The sequence below is a fragment of the Colius striatus genome, chromosome 7 (genome assembly GCF_028858725.1).
Source record: "Colius striatus isolate bColStr4 chromosome 7, bColStr4.1.hap1, whole genome shotgun sequence".
Classification (NCBI taxonomy): domain Eukaryota; kingdom Metazoa; phylum Chordata; class Aves; order Coliiformes; family Coliidae; genus Colius; species Colius striatus.
Genome location: NC_084765.1, coordinates 38,178,820 through 38,198,124, shown reverse-complemented (window position 1 = coordinate 38,198,124; position 19,305 = coordinate 38,178,820). Strand labels below are relative to the sequence as shown.

At 42.3% G+C, this 19,305-nt stretch overlaps 1 protein-coding gene across 2 annotated transcripts; it reads left to right on the top strand.

Annotated features, from left to right (window-relative positions):
- The first annotated feature begins 14,710 nt into the window (after positions 1 to 14,710).
- RAMAC (RNA guanine-7 methyltransferase activating subunit) lies at positions 14,711 to 18,385 on the top strand. Of its 2 annotated transcripts, none has more exons than XM_062000459.1 (3): positions 14,711 to 14,846; positions 16,597 to 16,773; positions 17,316 to 18,385. In XM_062000459.1, exons 2-3 carry the CDS (start codon positions 16,607 to 16,609, stop codon positions 17,500 to 17,502), a joined length of 354 nt encoding a protein of 117 aa, XP_061856443.1. In that variant the 5' UTR covers positions 14,711 to 14,846; positions 16,597 to 16,606; the 3' UTR covers positions 17,503 to 18,385. The 2 variants fall into 2 exon arrangements, with proteins under 2 accessions (XP_061856443.1, XP_061856441.1); XM_062000457.1 differs by having other exon boundaries at positions 14,711 to 14,894.
- The last annotated feature ends 920 nt before the right edge of the window (positions 18,386 to 19,305 follow it).

Here is a 19,305-nt window from a genome sequence, read left to right as displayed (position 1 = left end):
AATATCCCCATGCTGTAAATGGATGTAACTTCTTTAGATGAGAAATTTCTCCTATCCCATGGGCCTCCTAAAGACGTGGTTTTTTTATTCCTAGATATAGGGTGAATATCCTTTTCAGAAAACTGATCTAGCAATCAGGAGTATGTACCCACTCTGTGTTCTGAAAAGCAAAGAGCTCACCGGTCTCTTCCTCTCTCTCTGTGTCCCCGTTCTTTCCTTTTGTTTGGCTTTCACTATTGTCATCTTTTGCCACTCTATTTTATTAGAGATATCATTTGATTTCAGAAAACCTGCTGTTCAGTCTTTTTCCACTACTATACTTCAAGGCAGTCTTCTCTCTGTTTCCCATGGCAGATAGTATTAAACAAAACACTCAATACTGTGATTTTCTCTTTTTTTCTAACTAGACTGATGAAATTTGCATGTTTTACTGCAACAGAACCATGCCATTTCCCTTTGTTTCTCCTTTTTAAATGATTTTCTTCTCTTTTTTTCTTTGACAAAGAACCATTTTCAAGCTTTATCTAGGTGTATAACCAAAAAAAGCTTTGGGGAACTCTTGGTTTTTACATTTGAAACAGAGAATTGGTTTTTGAAATCTCCTGACAAATGGGCAATTAATGTAATTATAATATCACTGGATATAAAATTTTAAAGATGAGCAACTAAGAAAGGGTATTAGGTCAGACTATTGAAAATGCTCAGATTTATTATTTTTGTTCTTAAAACCTACTTAATCCCATATCTAATAAACAATTTGGATAAGGGATCTATTTGTTCAAATAAACCAACACTCCTGTCCTTTCAATGAAAATGGCAGAGCTCACAATAAACATCTGAGACCTTCAAAAAGTCCTCCAGCAAAAAATGGGATTTCTAAGCTAAAGGCAGTTTTCCTCTCAACTCTCCTCCAGACATAAATTAAAATTATCCTGGAACTGTCCTGTAGGACTAATTTCTGTGTCTTCAAAAGCAAAAAAGGAGAAGCCCATTTAAAAGCATTTTGTCAGTCATCTTTAAAAGAGTGGGCTGTGCATTCTCTTAATATTCTTTGCAATTTATTCTTGTATGTATAATTACTTAGTGCCAGGAAGCTCCTGTCTAAGTGGAGTAACAGAAGGTACACACAAGCAGTACCTCACTTTCAGAATGTTGTCCTGTGAAATATGCAAATATCAGTTCAAAGCAGATTTTTATGTATATCCAAATAGCTGTTGTCTTCACATTGTGGTATATGTTACCTGCTCAATGAAGACAAGTCCAGTTAACAAAAAATAGTATTAAATCTGATTTTAGAGAGAAAAGACACAGGTGCATTAAGCCAACAAAGCAGAACAATGCCCTGTCAGCCACCACTGATCTCCCAGCCCTGAACGTGAGTAACCAGCACACTGCTGAAGGCTGCAGAATTGGAAGAGGTTGATGGATTTCTAATAATGCTAGTGGAGTTAGCATTAATAAACAATTTGGGACAGATCCTCTAAGCATCTTCTGTTCTTTGGTCTACTAGAAATCCAGCCTGGGATGCATTCTAGGCTCTCCAGTTCAAGAGGGACAGGAAACTTCTGGAGAGAGTCCAGCCCAGGGCTACCAAGATGATCAGGGGACTGGAGCATCTTTCTTATGAGAAAAGGCTGTAGGAATGGGGGTGTTTAGTCTGGAGAAAAGGAGACTGCAGAGACATCTCATTAATAGTTACAAATATCTCAGTGGGGGGTGTCAGAAGGTCGGGACATTCCTTTTTTCTATAGTAGCTAGCAACAGGACAAAGGGTAATGGGATGAAGCTGGAACACAAAAAGTTCCATTTAAACATAAGAAAAAACTATTTCACTGTTGAGGTGAGGGAGCCCTGGCACAGGCTGCCCAGAGGGGTTGTGGAGGCTCCTTCCTTGGAGGTCTTCAAGACCTGCCTGGACATGTTCCTATGTGACCTGATCTAGGTGACCCTGCAGGGGGGCTGGACTAGATGATCTCTAAAGGTCCCTTCCAACCCCTACCATTCTTTGATTCTATAAAATATCTGAATGGTGGCTGTCAAGAGGTTGGGGCATCATTTTTTTCTGTTGTATCAAGTGACAGGACAAGGGGGAATGGTAAGAAGCTGGAACACAAAAAAGTTCCATTTAAACACAAGGAGAAACTATTTTACTGTGAAGGTGACAGAGCCCTTGCACAGGCTGCCCAGGGAGGGTGTGGAGTCTCCTCTGGAGGTTTTCAAAACCCACTTGGACACATTCCTGTGCGACCTGATCTAGGTGTACCTGCTTCTGCAAGGGGGTTGGACTAGATGATCTCTAAAGGTCTTTTCCAGTCCCTACCATTCTGTGATCCAGGAGCGCACGCTGAACCTGAACATCTGTAGAGGTGGTCCCATACTTGAGCAAACCTTGTTCCCTTTAACAGACCTATTTATTTGTACTTACAAGGTCAGCCAGAGAATTCTACTTCTTCATATTTTCATTGATGTAGGCACTTTCATTATGTCCAATCCCCTGTGAAGTAAATAAGATTGGTCAGTCTTCACGTGATGGCTTTTTAAATGCACCTAGTGAGTCTTGCTGCTGTTCTCTGCAAATCGAACTGAGTTTGCAATGGACAGACTGAGACTCTGTAAAGCAGGTGAGGAGCACTGCACGGAACAGTCTCCTGACAGCTTGTATTTCAGCCGATGTACTTGTTTTATAAACAGCCTAATACTGGGAGGGTGGTTTTGAGCACATATGCATGAGGGGAAATTTTCATAAAGCTGCTGACAGCCATGCACATGTCTCCCAGCTGATGAGCTGGATCCTGAATTGCTCCTCAAAACTATACCAAATGTGTTCAGTTTTTCCCTTCCAATATGCAGTGCTTTGCATTTCATATGTCACTTTAGAAGTTATCAGCTTCTTCAGTCAGAGGGGTTTTTTGGTCACTTTCTTTTGAAATCCCTAGAAGAAGAGCAAGAAGGGAAAAATCCATTTCATCTGTGAGTAGAGATGATGACTCTGGTTTCCTTCCAGGCTTGCATTATAAAATTCCCTTTATCTGTGTTTTATAAAATGGAAGTCAGAGCAATCAGTCACTGGTTATGCAGATGGAGTAGATTCACTTTAAATTAATTCAATCCAATTTTTTGATCCTGGTAGGTCAAATTGTACAAGAGATAGGAGAAGAAAAGAACTATACCTCTTGTCTGTTAGAAACAGGAGCCTTGTATTGCAGCTTGGCTGTGATGATGAAGGTGACAGCCAAGGCTACTGGTAGGGAAGTAGATAACATGGAAGGGAGAAGGTATTCACATTTTTGGTGAAAGAAGCTTAATTTCCAAACATGCAGATTGACACCACCATGCATTTCAGCAAATCATTTTGCTCACATGTAAATTTTCCTGTAGCTCATGAGTTTTTAATTCTCAGGCCCTTTCTCCCATCTGTAACTCTATCTCTATTTTTTAAAGAAATTGCAGACATCTGTTTAAATACCCATCTCTTCCGTCACATGGAATTTTGGATTCAAAAATCTAAGCTCAAAAATAATACTGAAGTTGGATTACATTTCCAAGCAACCACGGACTGGCATCTTAAATGCTGCCTTTTTAATTAGCCCATTGCACTGTACTGGTTGTGTCGGTGCATGACCAAGGTCTGGTGCAAGCCGGGTGAGGGAGTTGTGCTGCCACAGGGGCTGGGGGGATAGGGAAGAGGGGAGGTGGAGAGGATCCTCCCAAAGCAGAAAGGGCGTCTGGCCTCCAAGGAGGGCTGTGGGGCCAAGGGACTGCTGCTGAACCTGTGACTCTGCTGTGGTCCTGCATCGTGTGTAAAACTAATCCTGCCCATGAGGTCAGAGCCAGCTCAAGTAACATAAGCAAAACTGAATTTTGCTGCCTCACACCTGACTTTCTGCAATGGTGGGTACAATTTCAGAGTGTAATCGGGGACATGTAGGGGTGGGGGACAGGTATGGACAAGGAAAAGGGAGGGCAGAGCAGTCAGAGCCAGGGGAGGGGATGAGAAGCTGATGTGGGATGTTACCAGGGACTGTAGTGAGAAATGTGATTTTTTTTGTCCTCCAAGACATCCTGCCTCCCCTTTGCCTTTCTACCAGGCTCCTCGTTGTGCAAGTAGGCAGATTTCCATCCCTCACCTACCTCCCTGAAGGGTCTCTTCCCACTGCATCCCAACCCTCACTCTCCCCAAAACCCGCTGTTCCCATATAAAACAGCACAGAGGAAGAGAGGCTGGAGCCAGACCTGATAGAGCATTTTAGTTCTCCAGAACTGCTCGCCTTGGCTGCTTGAATACCTGCTTCAGTTTGGTACAAAATACCTCATTCTTTGTCTTTCTTTAGAACTTACTCATCAGTAGACTTTGCCCCTTAATCAGCTCCTTGCTTGCCTTACTGAAGAAGGAAGACATTTCCCTGGGTACACTGGAGGTCTGATTCATTTACATGAATGTCCCATGGCTTGATAAAGGCTTATATGTTTCCTTGTGGGCACAGGTAGCTGGATCCCTCTCCTGGATGTATTGCTCAAAAGAATGAGCTATTACAGACAGAGTGCCAGGTGGGAATGAAGCCACATGGATTTCAAGCCTATCTACAAACCTGATGGGTGAGATATAGTGGTGAGCACCGCAAAGCTCTCACTAAAGCTCGTAAGGACATGAGTGGCACTGTGGCACAAAATTTCCATCCTCCAGTTGTGGAAAACCTCTTGAGTTCAAGGAAGCCAGACCTTGCTCATAGATAGGAAGTTGGAAGTGCTAAACTATGGGTGTCTTTCACAGACAGGGATAACTTTCATTTGTGAGGGAAACTATTTGTCACCACAAAAGCCATATTTTGCACCATTCTCTGAAAAAAAGTTTTGAGTATTTCACCTTGTAGCCTGTCCTATGGAAAGCAATTCAGATGTGTTTAAGAAGTAGGCTAATATCTTCATGCTTCCAAAATGCATTAGAAGTAAACAAAACAAAAAAACCCCTGCTGGACTTGATTTATACTACTTTCAAATAAAGTCGAAGAGCTTGACTTATACCAGTCCTTACATCTAAGTCCCACTAAACTATAGCAACTAATAGTAGAAGTGAAGGCAGAAGTTCACAAATCATGTAGAATATGATTGCTTTTTACTACACTACTAATTCAAATTTGGAAAAGAAAAAACCATTATTTAACAAAAGAAGAATGAGAATAGAGCTCCCACAAAGATGATAGGAATACCTTGATGAAGAAAAGCATTTTAAAAGGATCTTCTGGGTGGCTGCATGTTTTCCCTAGATAAAACTAGCTGAATGAGAGCTTCCACATTCCTAATTCTACCTAATATATCTTGGTTCTGCAACAGTACTTGGATGACAAAATATATAAACACTATTAATCAGTTAAGCAAACACAATCAGATATTTCAGCACCATATTTTGCTTTTCGGAAAGAATTTACTGTCAACACCCTTAGATCCAATCTTGTGTAATTCTAGTTAACAGAAGTTATAGAAATGCTCATGCCTAATAGTAAACACAGATTCCCCTGTTCTGGGGAAATGTCATAATCCTTGGAGTGTATAAGAAACCCTTTTTTTTTTATCAGAGAAAAAAATTTAGTCACTTGGAAATATATATATTAAAAAAGACATTTTAGGGACGTGTTTGCAGCTCAAGCACCCAGAGGAGCACTGTCCAGACACCAGAGTGCTTACCTTACTTTGAAGAAGTACCTAAAGGATAACAGACAGCAGCAGCCATGCATTAATATCATATTGAGTTGTTCAGCCACAGTTCAGCTAGGGCTTTGGAGCCAGGGGAAGGATCACAGCACTCTACCATGGGAAATGACACCAAGTACGCAGTTACAGAATTCATTTTGATGCCATGGGACCACGTGGAAAGCGGAGCAGAACACCTACAAATTACTAAAAAGCTTTGAGCTTTCTGATTGTTTGTTTGTTTTAATTTAATCTTTAGCCAATAGAGAAATATTAATACACATATATCAAAACCTTTTCTACATAGACGAGAAAACTAAGTCAAGCGGTGATCTTATTAACATGTATTAAATATCCAAAGGGTGGGTGTCAGGAGGTTGGGACATCCCTCTTTTCTATAGTAGATAGTAACAGGACAAGGGGTGATGGGATGAAGCTGGAACACAGAAAGTTCCACTTAAACATAAGAAAAAACTATTTCACTGTTGAGGTGAGGGAGCCCTGGCACAGGCTGCCCAGAGGGGTTGTGGAGTCTCCTTCCTTAGAGGTCTTCAAGACCTTCCTGGACATGTTCCTATGTGACCTGATCTAGGTGACCCTGCTTCTGCATGGGGTTTGGACTGGATGATCTCTAAAGGTCCCTTCCAACCCCTACCATTCTGTGATTCTATGACACATATCCTCTAGTTTTCATTTTCTGTTCACCTGCAGAAGAGCACATGATTGTGAATACACCAACTTTTTCCTAAGTTTAATCTGATAGTTTTGCTGCAGAAATAGGCTAATCTCCATCCATACTTGCATTGAATAATCTTTCTCACTCTTCTTCTGCTCCTCTGTGGCTTACTGAGTATTTCATGTCCATCTGGTGAGTACGCTTTTCCCAAAATAGTCCATGACCACTCTTCCCTATATTTGCACGAGAGAGGTACTATTACTATATCTGCATGGAAGAACTTAGGCAATCCTGCACTAATGGTTTTCAATTATATCACTTGTCCAAATTGTTAAATGATTTACAATTTGAAATGTGACATTGTAAGTCACATGTGACAGAAGATCTAAGCAGGAAATATTTTGTAGTCTCTTAGAAATCTACCCAGAGTTGCTCTTTTTCAGATCTTCTGTTAGTTTGCCAGAAGAATTAACATTTGGTTAAAAATAATAACCTGCAGCTGTTGTTACTCAGTATTCAACTTTCTCCCAGTATTTACAGCTGAATTGTTGGTGGTTTTAAGAGCATGGCTTCCGAGATACAATTCCACACCACTAGCTGTACTGGGAAAAGTCCAGGAGCCAGCCCTGAAAGTGTAACAAACCATGTTTTGAATGCACAGGACATGCAAAGCCACAAATGCCAGCCAACCAACACCACGTGCTTAAAGCCACATTCAACGAACTGGAATTTCCTCATGCGCAGTAACGCCTGTTGTGACAAGTAACTAGACTCTTGAGGAAAAGGCCTTTAAAATGCACTTTCCTTTCCAGCTAAAGGAATTGTCACTACACAGACACCTTCAAAAAGGTAATGCTTTGCCTTTTAGTTTGTTTTTATGTGCAGGTAGCTCAAAACAATACAACCACACAGAAGCTAACCAAGGTGCCACTGAAAAAAACCCTTCTTTTGACTTCACTGGGATCATAATTCAGTCATAATTGGTTAATCCTCATTCCATTCCTGTGAGACAAGTGAGGGGTATATAGAGATCGCTTCACTGTGTAGCATGGTTGTTTCTGGAAAATATCAGCTGTTCCAAAACAGAGAGGAGCCCAGCACGCAGTTTGGAACAGGATGCAATGGCCAACGCTATCTCCATCTGGAACAATACAGGAAATGCTGATAGCCAGAGTGGCATCACTAAAAATAGATTCTGGCCAGCATACAGGGATTAAGAGTCTTACTTTTCAAAAGGTGTGCTAGGATCTTTAATAACCATAAATAGTGAGGACTTTGTATTTGTGCCTCACTGGGAAGATGGCAGCACTCACAGTACAGTGTGTTTGTCATACCATGCTGGCACATTGCTTTATTACTGGATCATCTACAGCTTTCAACAAGACCAACGTGACTTCCAAGCCAGGAGCCACAGCAAAGTTCTGATCCACAGAAAAAATCACAACAGTACTTGAAACCAGTGGAACAAGGATTTCTCTCCCTGGAAATTGTCTGTGAGATCTGGAAGCAACATTTCCCATCAGATAGCAACTGTGAGATCTTTGATATCTTATGTAACCGTCATCCTTAAATAAAATATATATCTAGTTCATCATTTTCCCCCCTGATTTAATTAGAATCTTGCTTGGTTTTTCAGGTTGGTGAAGCCTTATCTTGCAATATGCTGCAGAAGCTACTGCTTGGAGATTAATGTTTGCTTTTTAATTAAAGTTTTTACTCAGGAAGTTTGTGAAACCCCCACACCAGCATTTAAGATCAGGAAAATAACTTGTATTACTCTTAAAATGAGCAGCCTTAGCATAATATGAAACAATCACATTCAACATATCACCAAAAGTTACTGTGTGGTTTTCATTGATGTGAGAAATTCTCTGAGCTTGTTTTTAATGAGCCTTCATCAGAGGCTCTGTCAGAACTTTGCATCTTCCAAGATAACATCTCTATACTTTTTTAAGTTTAGACTGTTGAATAGTCAGCATGTTCTTCTGGACTGGTTCCCAACCAGCATCAGAAAGCAGCATTCAGCTGAGCACTGGAACCCTAAACAGCTGGTTGCCACTACAACGTGGCTTCTGCAGGTGGTGCAGGGATGGGAAAGAAACAGTCATGGCTCAAGAAAGCAGTGAAGAGAGACCTGAAACCGTGAGAGTGAGCAGGGCCATGGAAACAGTGGCCACGTGGAAAGGTTCCAGGGGCACAGAGAGAGGAGTTGCAGCAGTGTTAGGACAAGGAAGGACACTGTGTCCTGACATCCGAGGCAGAGGTCTCAGGGAGGGCAGGAGGGGACACAGAGGGGTGGCAGCCACAGCATAATCTCCTGAAAGATTAGGAACCCTTGTCTGCTGGAAAGAATGTTCTCTAGTCCTAATTTAGTAACAGGAGGGAGAGTTATTACCACTAGGAGTAGTGGTGACCTAGACTACAGTCAAGGACCAGCCTCAGCACAGCACAAACATAGAATAAAAAGATAGTCTCTGCCCAAAGAGTTTCTGGATTTTGTGTAGGTCAAGGGATGATCCAGGGATGCACAGGGGACTGCACAGCAGGAGCGAGGCAATGTCAGAACAAGGAGCAGACTGCCCACTCCAGCTTGGCAAAATCCTGCAGGCTTCTCTGCAGATCAGCTAGTTCATTTATGCTTTATTTCACGTTAGCACAGCGTGGCCTCAATGGGTATCTCTGGAAAGTTCTGGCTTACAATTAAAAATCAAATCAGATTAAGAAAACACTTGAAACTTGAAGTAGTACAAAGTTGGCCGGTACTTCAGCCCTTACTTTCTCTAATGGCCCTTAAGCTTAAGTGGAACTTAAGTTTCAGACGTTTCAGGACTCTTCTTATGTGCAAAGAGAAGAGAAAGAAAAGAAGGGAGACAGATTCCTGTGCTAACTAACAGCTTCTTGGCAAAGCTATCTGGGGAGAGCTGTGTTTAGTACATAATGGAAGAAGCATCACTTAGACCAGTTCCACTGACCAGAAGAAATAAACCATTGAAATACTGTTGTATTTCATTGCCTTTAGCAGAACCCAAACACGTGCTTACACATCTGCAGTGGCTTTAACACAAAGAAGGAGGAAGATGGGTGTGAGTGAGGCCTCATGGCACATCCATCTGCAGGGCCGGCAGCAAGGGCAGGTTTCAAACCTGAGCCTTAGAGAAGACACGAATCCCACAGAAAGAACCTAAGGGCAACAGCTTCAGTGTCAGTGGAATGTCACTATCCAGAGAGGAGAGTAAAATGGGAGGCCTAGATATGCTCTTTAGGGGCTGAAGGTTTGACTTTGCATCCAAGGCAACTGATTGGCACGCTACATGCAAGCTGCATAAACTATCCAACCCAGGAGAAATGCTAGACGTTTGCTAAAAAAGCATAACCACTTTCTTCTGCCAGATCCTAGGCTTTGCAAGGATCTGAGTTTCTGATTTAAACATAACAGAAATTGTTACCAGATGTGCATGTCAGGGCCCTGAATGCACTGACAGGCTTTAATTGCCACGACCAGCCCCCTTCAGGCCTCCCCCACGCTCCTGCCCCAGGCACAGGGGTTCACGTCAGCTCAGCCCTGCAGCTTCAGTCTCTGCACAGCGCTGCCACAGCTGTGCTGGGCTTCAGATCCAGCTGTTCTGTGGCTGTGCTGTGCCTGGCCATGGACCCTCTTGATCTGGGCAGTGACCCATGGACTGAATTTCTGACTTGCCTTGGACTTGTCTTGTCCTCGTGAACTTGCCTGGCCCACTGAGCATTTGGCTGCCATCCCCAGCCGGCAAACTTATGTCTGCCCCTCAGCCACAGCATGCATGCCTTCATGGGGTCTAACCCACCTCTGACTCCAAATGAGGAACATATGGAGCACCATGAGTGGCAGAAACAAGACTTTGCTTTGAACTACATTTCTCCTATCAAAGGGCTCTCTGTCTTGCCTTCGTCTTCTCCGTTCCTCTGGGTAATCACGAGGAACGAACTGAACATTTGGAAAAGCCTCCTGGGGATAAATTCATTTCTAGTGTAACTCTGCTGAAGTTAATGGTGTTGCACCATGGATTAAAATGGCACCATAATATTAAAAAACAGAGACAGCATACTACTCTGTAATTACTGTCTGAGAGAGCAAAAATAATAAAAATGATTCATTCTTACAGACCCCAAAGGGCACAGCTGGCTTAGTCAGTTTAAAAGGTGAAAATAAAAGAAGGCAGCTAGAATGTACTTATTTTTAATTTGTATATATGTATATAGATATGTATAAATGACAGTCAGATAACACCATCTCTGCTCTAATTTTAAGAACAATACCCTAGGAATATAATTTAATGTGACTGCAAGTTTTAAAAGACTGATAACAGAACTAGCTCTTAGGAAAATTAAAGGCCTTCTTTCACACTGGCATAAAGAGGGACAAATTCCTTCTAACAAAGTGGTACTGTTGTAAGCTTAAAGCAAAGGAACTGAGCCTCACAGCACCAAAACAGTTATTCTGTAACACAATCAAGCACCGGGAATCGAATTTTCCCCTTTTTAAAAAAGGACAATGTTATTTTTTTAGGCAGTTAACATTTAAAGGTCATTGTTGCAGGAAGGAAACATTTCTTGTATTAAGTTTAGTGAAGTTGGTAGAAACAGCTCGGTCTGTTCCTTTATGGACTTCACTTTACAATACCATATGGAGGTGTGGGAAAGACACTCTGAAGCTCGGCGATACTGTACAATATAACAGCAAAGGCAAGGCAGAGATCTGACAGAATAACTGCACAAGCTTCAGAGGCATTTGTCAGTAACAGCTGTTATATCTCCATCTTTCTCGTTATTTAAGAGAGCTTCATCTAGGCAATAATCCTTTCCAGCCAGAGGGATAATACTCTGTGATGAGAACTGATCTTCAGAACACGAGGTCCTAGAGAAAGAGCATAACTCCAAATATTTCTGCAGATGGGCTAAAGAGTGTCTCTGCTCACCTATCCCTCAGTGCAACGAAGGATCTAACAAACACTTGGCGGTCATCAGTTACTCAGATGTCCCCAGGTGGTCTTAGAGTCTCCTATGCCCAGAGACACGCTGCTCTCCTTTAGCGTGTAATCAATAACAAGGCTGCCACACACACCCTTTGTACCTGCCGTTGGCCAGAACACAACGTCTTGCTCTCTCGAGCAGTGCCAGACATCACCATTTCCTAGAATAAATTATCTGGGGAAATCGAGTTTCCCTGTACAAACAAACCAGGCTTTCAGTTACACAGTAACTGAGACACTGAAAATAGAATGAGGGGAGAGGAGAATGGGTGACATGAAATCAATGAGCAGATTCAGCAAGAAGAAAAACGAATAAAAATCAGAGTTTGGAAGACAAATTATTCTTCACTAAAATATTACCTGATATGTAATTTTGTTACTAAAAAAAACCCAGCAGGATCCACAACGATCTATGGAGCTTTCCCTGCTTATTCGTTTATAGACGAACATTCCCTTGATCAGACAGGGCCCAATTACAAGGCATATTAGTTCCTTAGTTGATTTCTCAAGGTAGGTATTAGCACTGAAGTAAAAGGGTCCCTCCTGTTTAAAGATAAAGAAATGCACAAAAAGTGTAGTTCTCCTTTCCTCCTGCTACCAAGATACATGCTGACTTTTTATTAAAAATGCCACAGCTGTCAACCCCTCCTGAGATAAAGCCACAAACCTAGTCATAAAGAAATGGAAAATTGCAAAAATTACAAGATTTTAAACAAATAAAACTCAATTAATGTTTCCCTTTTGCTTCTTGGTACAAGCTGGTTATCCTGTACAGCAGATTTACTTCTTTTCCCCCAAAAGTGTCCATAATAACAAAGGCCAGAAATTAAATTACAAATAAAAGTTGAGAATAATGAAAACACTCGAGTCTAGAAGCTGGGGATTTGTGTAAAATGTTATATTCAAAGTCTTGTGGCAGAACAGTAAGAGTTGTCAAGATGAAATAACTATATAAATAACTGTAATTTTTCATTGTTTCAAGGCAAACGTCTGAGACTTTGATAGTTTTAATAGATATTCCTTCGCTTGGTCAGGAAGATCTATTCTACAAAAGCTGCATGAATTTATGATAGGCTAAAAGGAATGACTCTTAATTTAAAATTTAGAAGACAAGACTTTATCTAACAGCACGTCATTTAACATAATGAAATACATGGGAAAAAAAAGCAAACCCTTTGAGGCTTTATCACACTACAGTAGACTTCAGAGATGCTGATTACGAGATGGTGTTTGTACAAAACCAACACATTAATTACCTAGAGAGCCTTGAAGAGAGCAGAAAGATTGCAAGAGTGGATTATCAAGTCCTCAGTCTTGATAACACTTGGAGCTAGACCTTTTAAGTACTTGGGTACCTACTATGTAGGTATGTGCTACGTGAAGCATTTCATGGGTGTTGAAAGTCCCATTCAGTGACAATATTAATTTTTGAGTGCATCTATTCCTTTAAAAATCACTTTGGTTGGGTTTTTTTTTTACATGTAGTTTGAACTTCAGTATAATATCTACGAGAATATTGCCAGCTGGATCACGATTTTCTTCTTGATGTTATAACCTATGGCAGACATGAAGACATGTCATGAAAAAAGATCCAAAGTACAAGCATCATACATAAATATATATTACATATATACTTGTGTGCTCCTCTGGTTCAGCCATTCCCTGCATGTGGAATATGCTGATGAGAGCACCTTAGCAAAACTGTCATTAGTGAGGTACACTGCTCACAGCATTTATGATGGGCCCGTGCCTTCAACAGAAGTGTTATATATGCTTAGATTATGTACATGCCTAAATGCACGGATGACTTGCGTCTAGAATTAAATGTTTAATATGAAATTAAAGATGGTCTTTTAATGAAAAGCATCACCCACGAAACAGCAGACTACAGCCTCGACAAAAAGAGAAGTCTCTCCCTTTTACTAAGGGTCATCTTACTAATGTTATGCATCAAATTCCCTTTAGTCACACCTGAAACTGCAACATCCACTGGTCAAAATGGAATATGTCTGGGGAAGAAATAAATCCTACCTACTTCTGCCCATTTTAAAAGGGCAGCCAGTAGAACTGAGATTATATGGGGAAAAAAATAATCTGAAATATATTGTTTTTCAGCCTCAATGATGATTTGTTTGGCTTAGAATCAGCTATCCAGGCTAAGATACTTGCATTAGGCCCTTTAGATTGAGGTCATCGTTTCTATTCTGCAAGTGGCAATACATGACTGCTACAGGCCATGCAGGAGAGCAGACTGTAATTACTGCTGTTTATATCAAACAAAGGAGACTTACTCTGTTCTAATATTTTTAGAGAAGTGGATACCACTGTTGCAGGGGCATTTTGTTTCAAGAGATGTACTTCATTAGTCTCAATGCTTTGCTAGTGCCTGTGAGTGACAGTCTCTATCAGAGCTTAGAAAAAACACGTTGCTTTCTGAAAGAGATCTAAAAAAAATGAAATAAAATCCATTTCCTATACATAGCACAAGAGACTACTTAAAAATCACCGACTTCGGAGTTGTGGAAAGTAGTCATCAATGTAAAGACATTAGCACTGCAAAAACAAACCGAATAGGGGAACAGGGACCTCAACATAATTTCTGCTACAGAAAGGTCTTGAAGCCCACCAGTCGTTCAGAGACGAGAGGCAACGCTGTGTCCCTATACTGCGAATCCTTTGGGCAGCGAGCTGTTAACTGCTGTGGCACTCATGAATTATTCACACTAGGGCTGCAGAGGCAGGGAAGGGGAGGCACTGCTCCCTGCCTCTGGCTATTTACGTGCACAGCATCTTGTTCAGGAAAAGTTTCGATGCTCACACACAACTCCACGTGTATTCAAGGTGACAGGACTAACCGCTATCCACGGCACTGGGTGGGAGTAGAAATATGCCGCTGAAGCACATGCCAAACCAAAACCATTTTGGCTTACGGAGAATTATTTAGCTGTCAAAAACGCTCCACGTCATCTCACTCTCCTCGCAGGAGCCAACACACATCTAAGCTTTTTTTGGGCCTGAAACAATACACTTGCACGGCATCGCCAAGAGCCACGGGGCGGCGGCTGCAGGCGCCACGTTCGCTTTACCCTTTTCGGTTGCACTTTCCTGTTAAAACCCAACTCTTTGAGGTGCCGCCTCCTTGAAACCCGCGCGGGAGCCGAGGAAAGCGCCCGCCCATCTCAGTACTATTTATGTCCACGTGCTTTATCTCAGGTCCTAATTTGGGGACACGACCCCCTAAACCCCCGCGGGCTCCGGGGACTGCCGAGCCCCTCAGAGCCGGCCCGGCACCGGGGCAGCCCCGCCCCGGGAAGCGGCGGGGCCCAGCCCGGAAGGGGAGGGCCTGTGGCGGCGCGGCGGCGGCGGGCGCCTGCGAGGGAGGAGAGGGGCAGGAGGCCGAGAGCTGCTGCTCCCCTCAGCTCTGTCCCGCGCCGCGGGCTCCGGCCGGAGCTGCGGCGAGGCCCCGTCGCTGTGAGGTGGGTGATGGCCCCGGCCAGGTCCGGCGTGAGGGGAAGAGGGCGCAGGTATAACCCTCCCGAAGACAGTCAGTCCCGTCGTTGCTCAGGCAGTTCGGCCTTAAGCGGAGGACGGTGACGGGTCTCCCCAGTTACCGGCCCTCGCGGGGTGAATACTGATGGTAAAATTAGTACTGGTGAGGAGAGCGGCCGCGGCTTTCGGGAGAAGGCTGTAGTGGTACGCCGTGGGTCCCCAGGGCCACCCATTCCTCCCCGCTCCGGCAGAGATGGCCCCTGAGGAGGAAAGTTCCTTGGGGACAGCTCTGGTAAAAACCAACGAGGTCAGCTCACTGCGAAAACAAAAACAACCACCGAAAAAAAGGGAGGAAGCTGCTGTGTGTCCCTGCGGGAGCAACTCCCACAGCTGCTGCAGAAAGGTTTATGGCGGCTGTGTCGTTAGGTGGAAGGGTGCAGACAGGCTCTGGAGATCACCAACCCCTGAACTTTCTGAAGCTGATGAAAAGTGAGCTTGGACTGCAGAAAGTACTCTGCTGTATTCCCCATAAACAGCCCACTTACCTGAGTCTTAAAGCTGTTCATGGGTACAGCTGGGAGAATTGGGCTTGGTCATCGAGGCTATGTATTTTAGCCCTCAGGGTCCAGAAGAAACTTGTCTTCTTCCTTCTCTCCAGTTTGCAAGGTGAATATTGGTCCTGCTTGCCAATATTCAGGAGACAACAGAAGAGCTTAATCTGGAACTCTAGAGGCAAAGACCTTTAATGCTCTAAATTACCCAGGGCTTGTTAAAACCTTAGGCATAGACTATTACTAGTAGGGCCAAACTTCTGCTGATGGACAGTATTAGGTAGCAGCAATGTCTGAAGGGCAAATGCATATGTAGCCAGGTAAATAAGGAAACTGAGGCCTTAAACATAAATCACGAGAGAGGCATATTATGAGGTACTGTTAAAGTCCTCTTAGGTGCTGTCTTTTCCCTGAATCAAGTTATTAACACACATTGTTGTGAATAAATCTGATTATTTTGTTCTGCTGGCTATGTGTATCTCTAGGCTTTGCATGATATTCTACCTTATCAAACTTTCAGAGTGGATTGTAGTAATGTTTTTCCTGTCCAAATTAGATTAGGAGTAGATTGGGAGTGCATTCTGAAGAAATACTTTTTTCTATTACTAATCCTCAGGTATTATAGAATCACAGAATGGTTTGGATTGGAATTTAAGGACAGTCTCATTCCAACCCCCTGCCATGGGCAGGGACACATTCCACTAGACCAGTTTGCTCAAAGCCCCATCCAAGCTGCCATCGAACACTGTCAGGGATGGGGCATCCACAGCCTCTGTGGGTGAGCTGTTCCAGTGCCTCACCAGCGGTCCCAATACTGACCCCGATATACTGGCTGTACTAGGTATTAATCTGAGTTGAATTTCTCCTACATGGATGGAATCCCTTAAAACCCCTCCCAGTGTTCAGACACATCAGTGCCTGTGTATCCAGCATAGATGTCCAAAGGCTGCACATGGAATTGGAATTGCTTTCCATCAGAGATAACCCATTCAGGAGTTATTTACAGTCTGAAATTGTCAAGACTTAAGAGTCAAGTCATCCATGCTGTCTGCCCAAAATGTAACTGCTCTGTTAGTGTGGGTGTAACTTTTCATTGTCCTTCCTTTGCCCTAAATGGATTTTGGTAGTTATTACAGTAAGAGTCTTCATACATTGATAAAGCCACTTTTATTGTGTTCATCTTCAGAGTTTTCAGAATGACTTCCTCAGATGACATGCCCCTGGATTATGAAAAGATGTTTGCTCATCGATTCACATCAGATGATGAAGAGTACCAGGAATATCTGAAACGCCCTGCAGATCCCCCTCCTATAGTTGAAGAATGGAGAAACAGATCTGGTGGCAACCAGAGAAACAGAGATCGGTACTGAGTTCTTAAAATAAATCTTGGTAGTTTCACAAATACATAGTTAAGCCATCATTTATTTCAGAAGAAAAGTTAGGAACCACACTCTTTGGAAGATGGGAATCTACAAGAGACCATGCCACAGTGGTAGGATGTATTGTGGGGAATATGCAAATTCCAGAACTCTGCTGTTAGGTAGCAGAATTGTACTTAAGCCTGCTTGGTCACAGCTTGCAACCACGAAGCTACCAGATTGAACCTGGCTTTGATACAAGTGCAGGTGTATCTTCTGGGTGTTCTTTAGATACATGGTCTGAGTCTCTGGGTTAAAAACCAAACTGTTCTTCCATCACTTAGCAAATAGTTTGTTGGGTAGTGGTAAGAAACTACTGCATGATCTCAGATGACTCTAGATAATGTTTTCATCAGTTTGTCATAAAAACAGAAAGTAATTGAAGGTATAAAATAACATTTTCATGAAAACTGTAATAGTTTGTTATCACTCCTCTTTTTAAAAACTCACATTTTGTGGGAATCTTTGATGTTTCTTTTCATTGCAGGTTTCAAGATGGCAGATATTTTAGAGGGGACAGATACAACTGGCAAGGTGACTATAGATCTAATCAGAGGCCAGAAAGAGGTTGGGGTAATAACTACCAGCAGCACCGGCAAGGACAATCGTACTCTCACTACGGACAATACGGCTACAACTCCTACAACCCAGGGCCTCGTTACCATCCCTACTGATGATACTCGTGGCTTGGAAGCCCAGTAATGCTACAGAACAAATTCAGTTGGACTTTTTTTCCACAGCTTTGTAGATAACTGAAGAATCAGTACTATGGTCCATGGCTGGTTATTGCTGTAGCGTGAATTGCAAACAGGAATACCTTTTACAAATAACAAGTCTGTTAGATCGAGTTTGTTTAGACTCTGTAGTTCTTAGATTAAATGTCTTTTTTTTTTTCCTAACTATATATTAGTACACTTCTTCCATCACTGAGATTTCTCTTTGTTACATTTCAGAAAACACAGCAAGTGGGGAAAAAATCACTGGTTTGTGTGCAGCATGTAGCAGAGGCTTGTTGCCTTAAGGTTGTTCTTTTTGAAAATGACATACTCTGTCATTGAATTTCTTAGTTTGGCTTTTGATAGTGAGAAATGCTCTGGTTTGAATTTCAGATGCCTTAAAACTGAGAAGAGAGATGCTATTACAGAAATATTTTATGGGATTGGTGTAGTGTCTGTTGCCTCAATGGCTTCAGTTTATTTGCAATAGTCCTCTTAAAAACATGGTCTAAAAGTTGGAATAGAAATGAAGTTGTCTACATGTGTATCTTCTTGTTGTAGTAGTTGAGTGATATACCAGCTTTACCTGAGAATTTATATCATATTAAATAAACTTGGTATCTGCATAACACATTCTGGAATTCCCATTTCAGTGAAGCTGTAACCTTTTGCTGATAATTGAACTACTTTGTGCATGTGAGAAGAACCATTGTCAGTAGTGTTCTATACTTACTTTGCATGAGAAAATAGCAGTAGTGCAGAGTGTTATTCAGTTCTTGAAATTTCAAGTTTTATGTATTTTTTTTAAGTACCCACACAATAAAAGTATAGTTCACAAGGATGGATGTTTCTGAGTGTTTTTGTCTGAGACATTCTGGATTGCAGCAGTGGTGGCTGGGTGGGCAGCATTGCCAAGCCATCACTAAGCCATCTCTGTCCTCGTCTCATCTACATGGCTTTTAAATATCTCAAGGGATGGTGACTCCACCACCTCCCTGGGCAGCCTGTCCCAGTGTCTAACAACCCTCTCAGTGAAAAGGTTCTTCCTACTCTCCAATCTAAACCTTCTCTAGTATAACTTGAAGCCATTTCCTCTTGTCCCTCAGCGTCCTCCAGACTAAACACCCCCAGTTCCCTCAGCTGCTCCTCATCAGACTTGTTCTCTTTCACCAGCTTCATTGCTACCATCAAGAGGATGAGACATGCTATCATTACTTAGAAGTCTGGAGCATTAGTTCACTATTTTATATTCTACTAGAAGAGAGTCAGAGTTCTCTATCTCAACATTTATGTGACAAGCTAATTTGTATCAGGAGAGCAGTGCCTTTCTCTGTACTTGACATTTTCTTCTGCTGTTGTGCAGAGACACAGAGCCATCCATGCTGACTGTTGTAAAAGTCATGACATTCTATGATAAGGAGCACAAATTAGCTCATCTTGATGTAGAAACACGGAATAAATGTAGAAGTCAAAAGCACAGCTTCCCAGCCCCATAAGATGCTTTTAAGAGCTAAAGAGCATGTTTAGTGTTGATTGTAGAAACACACACTTCGTAGCTTTTAGACAGCCTGGGATACAGAAGCCATGACACTAGTGCCTCCACCTACTTGCTAAGTATTTCTGGTTTCTGCTTTTCATGTAACATTAACAGTTGTTAACACAGTTGTTAATGTCCTGCTCCCTGAATTACGTGCCTTGAATTCAGTTGTTTAACTTCAGAAATCTTGTAGTGAGAGGTTTGTTTTTCCATGAGGAGTTCTC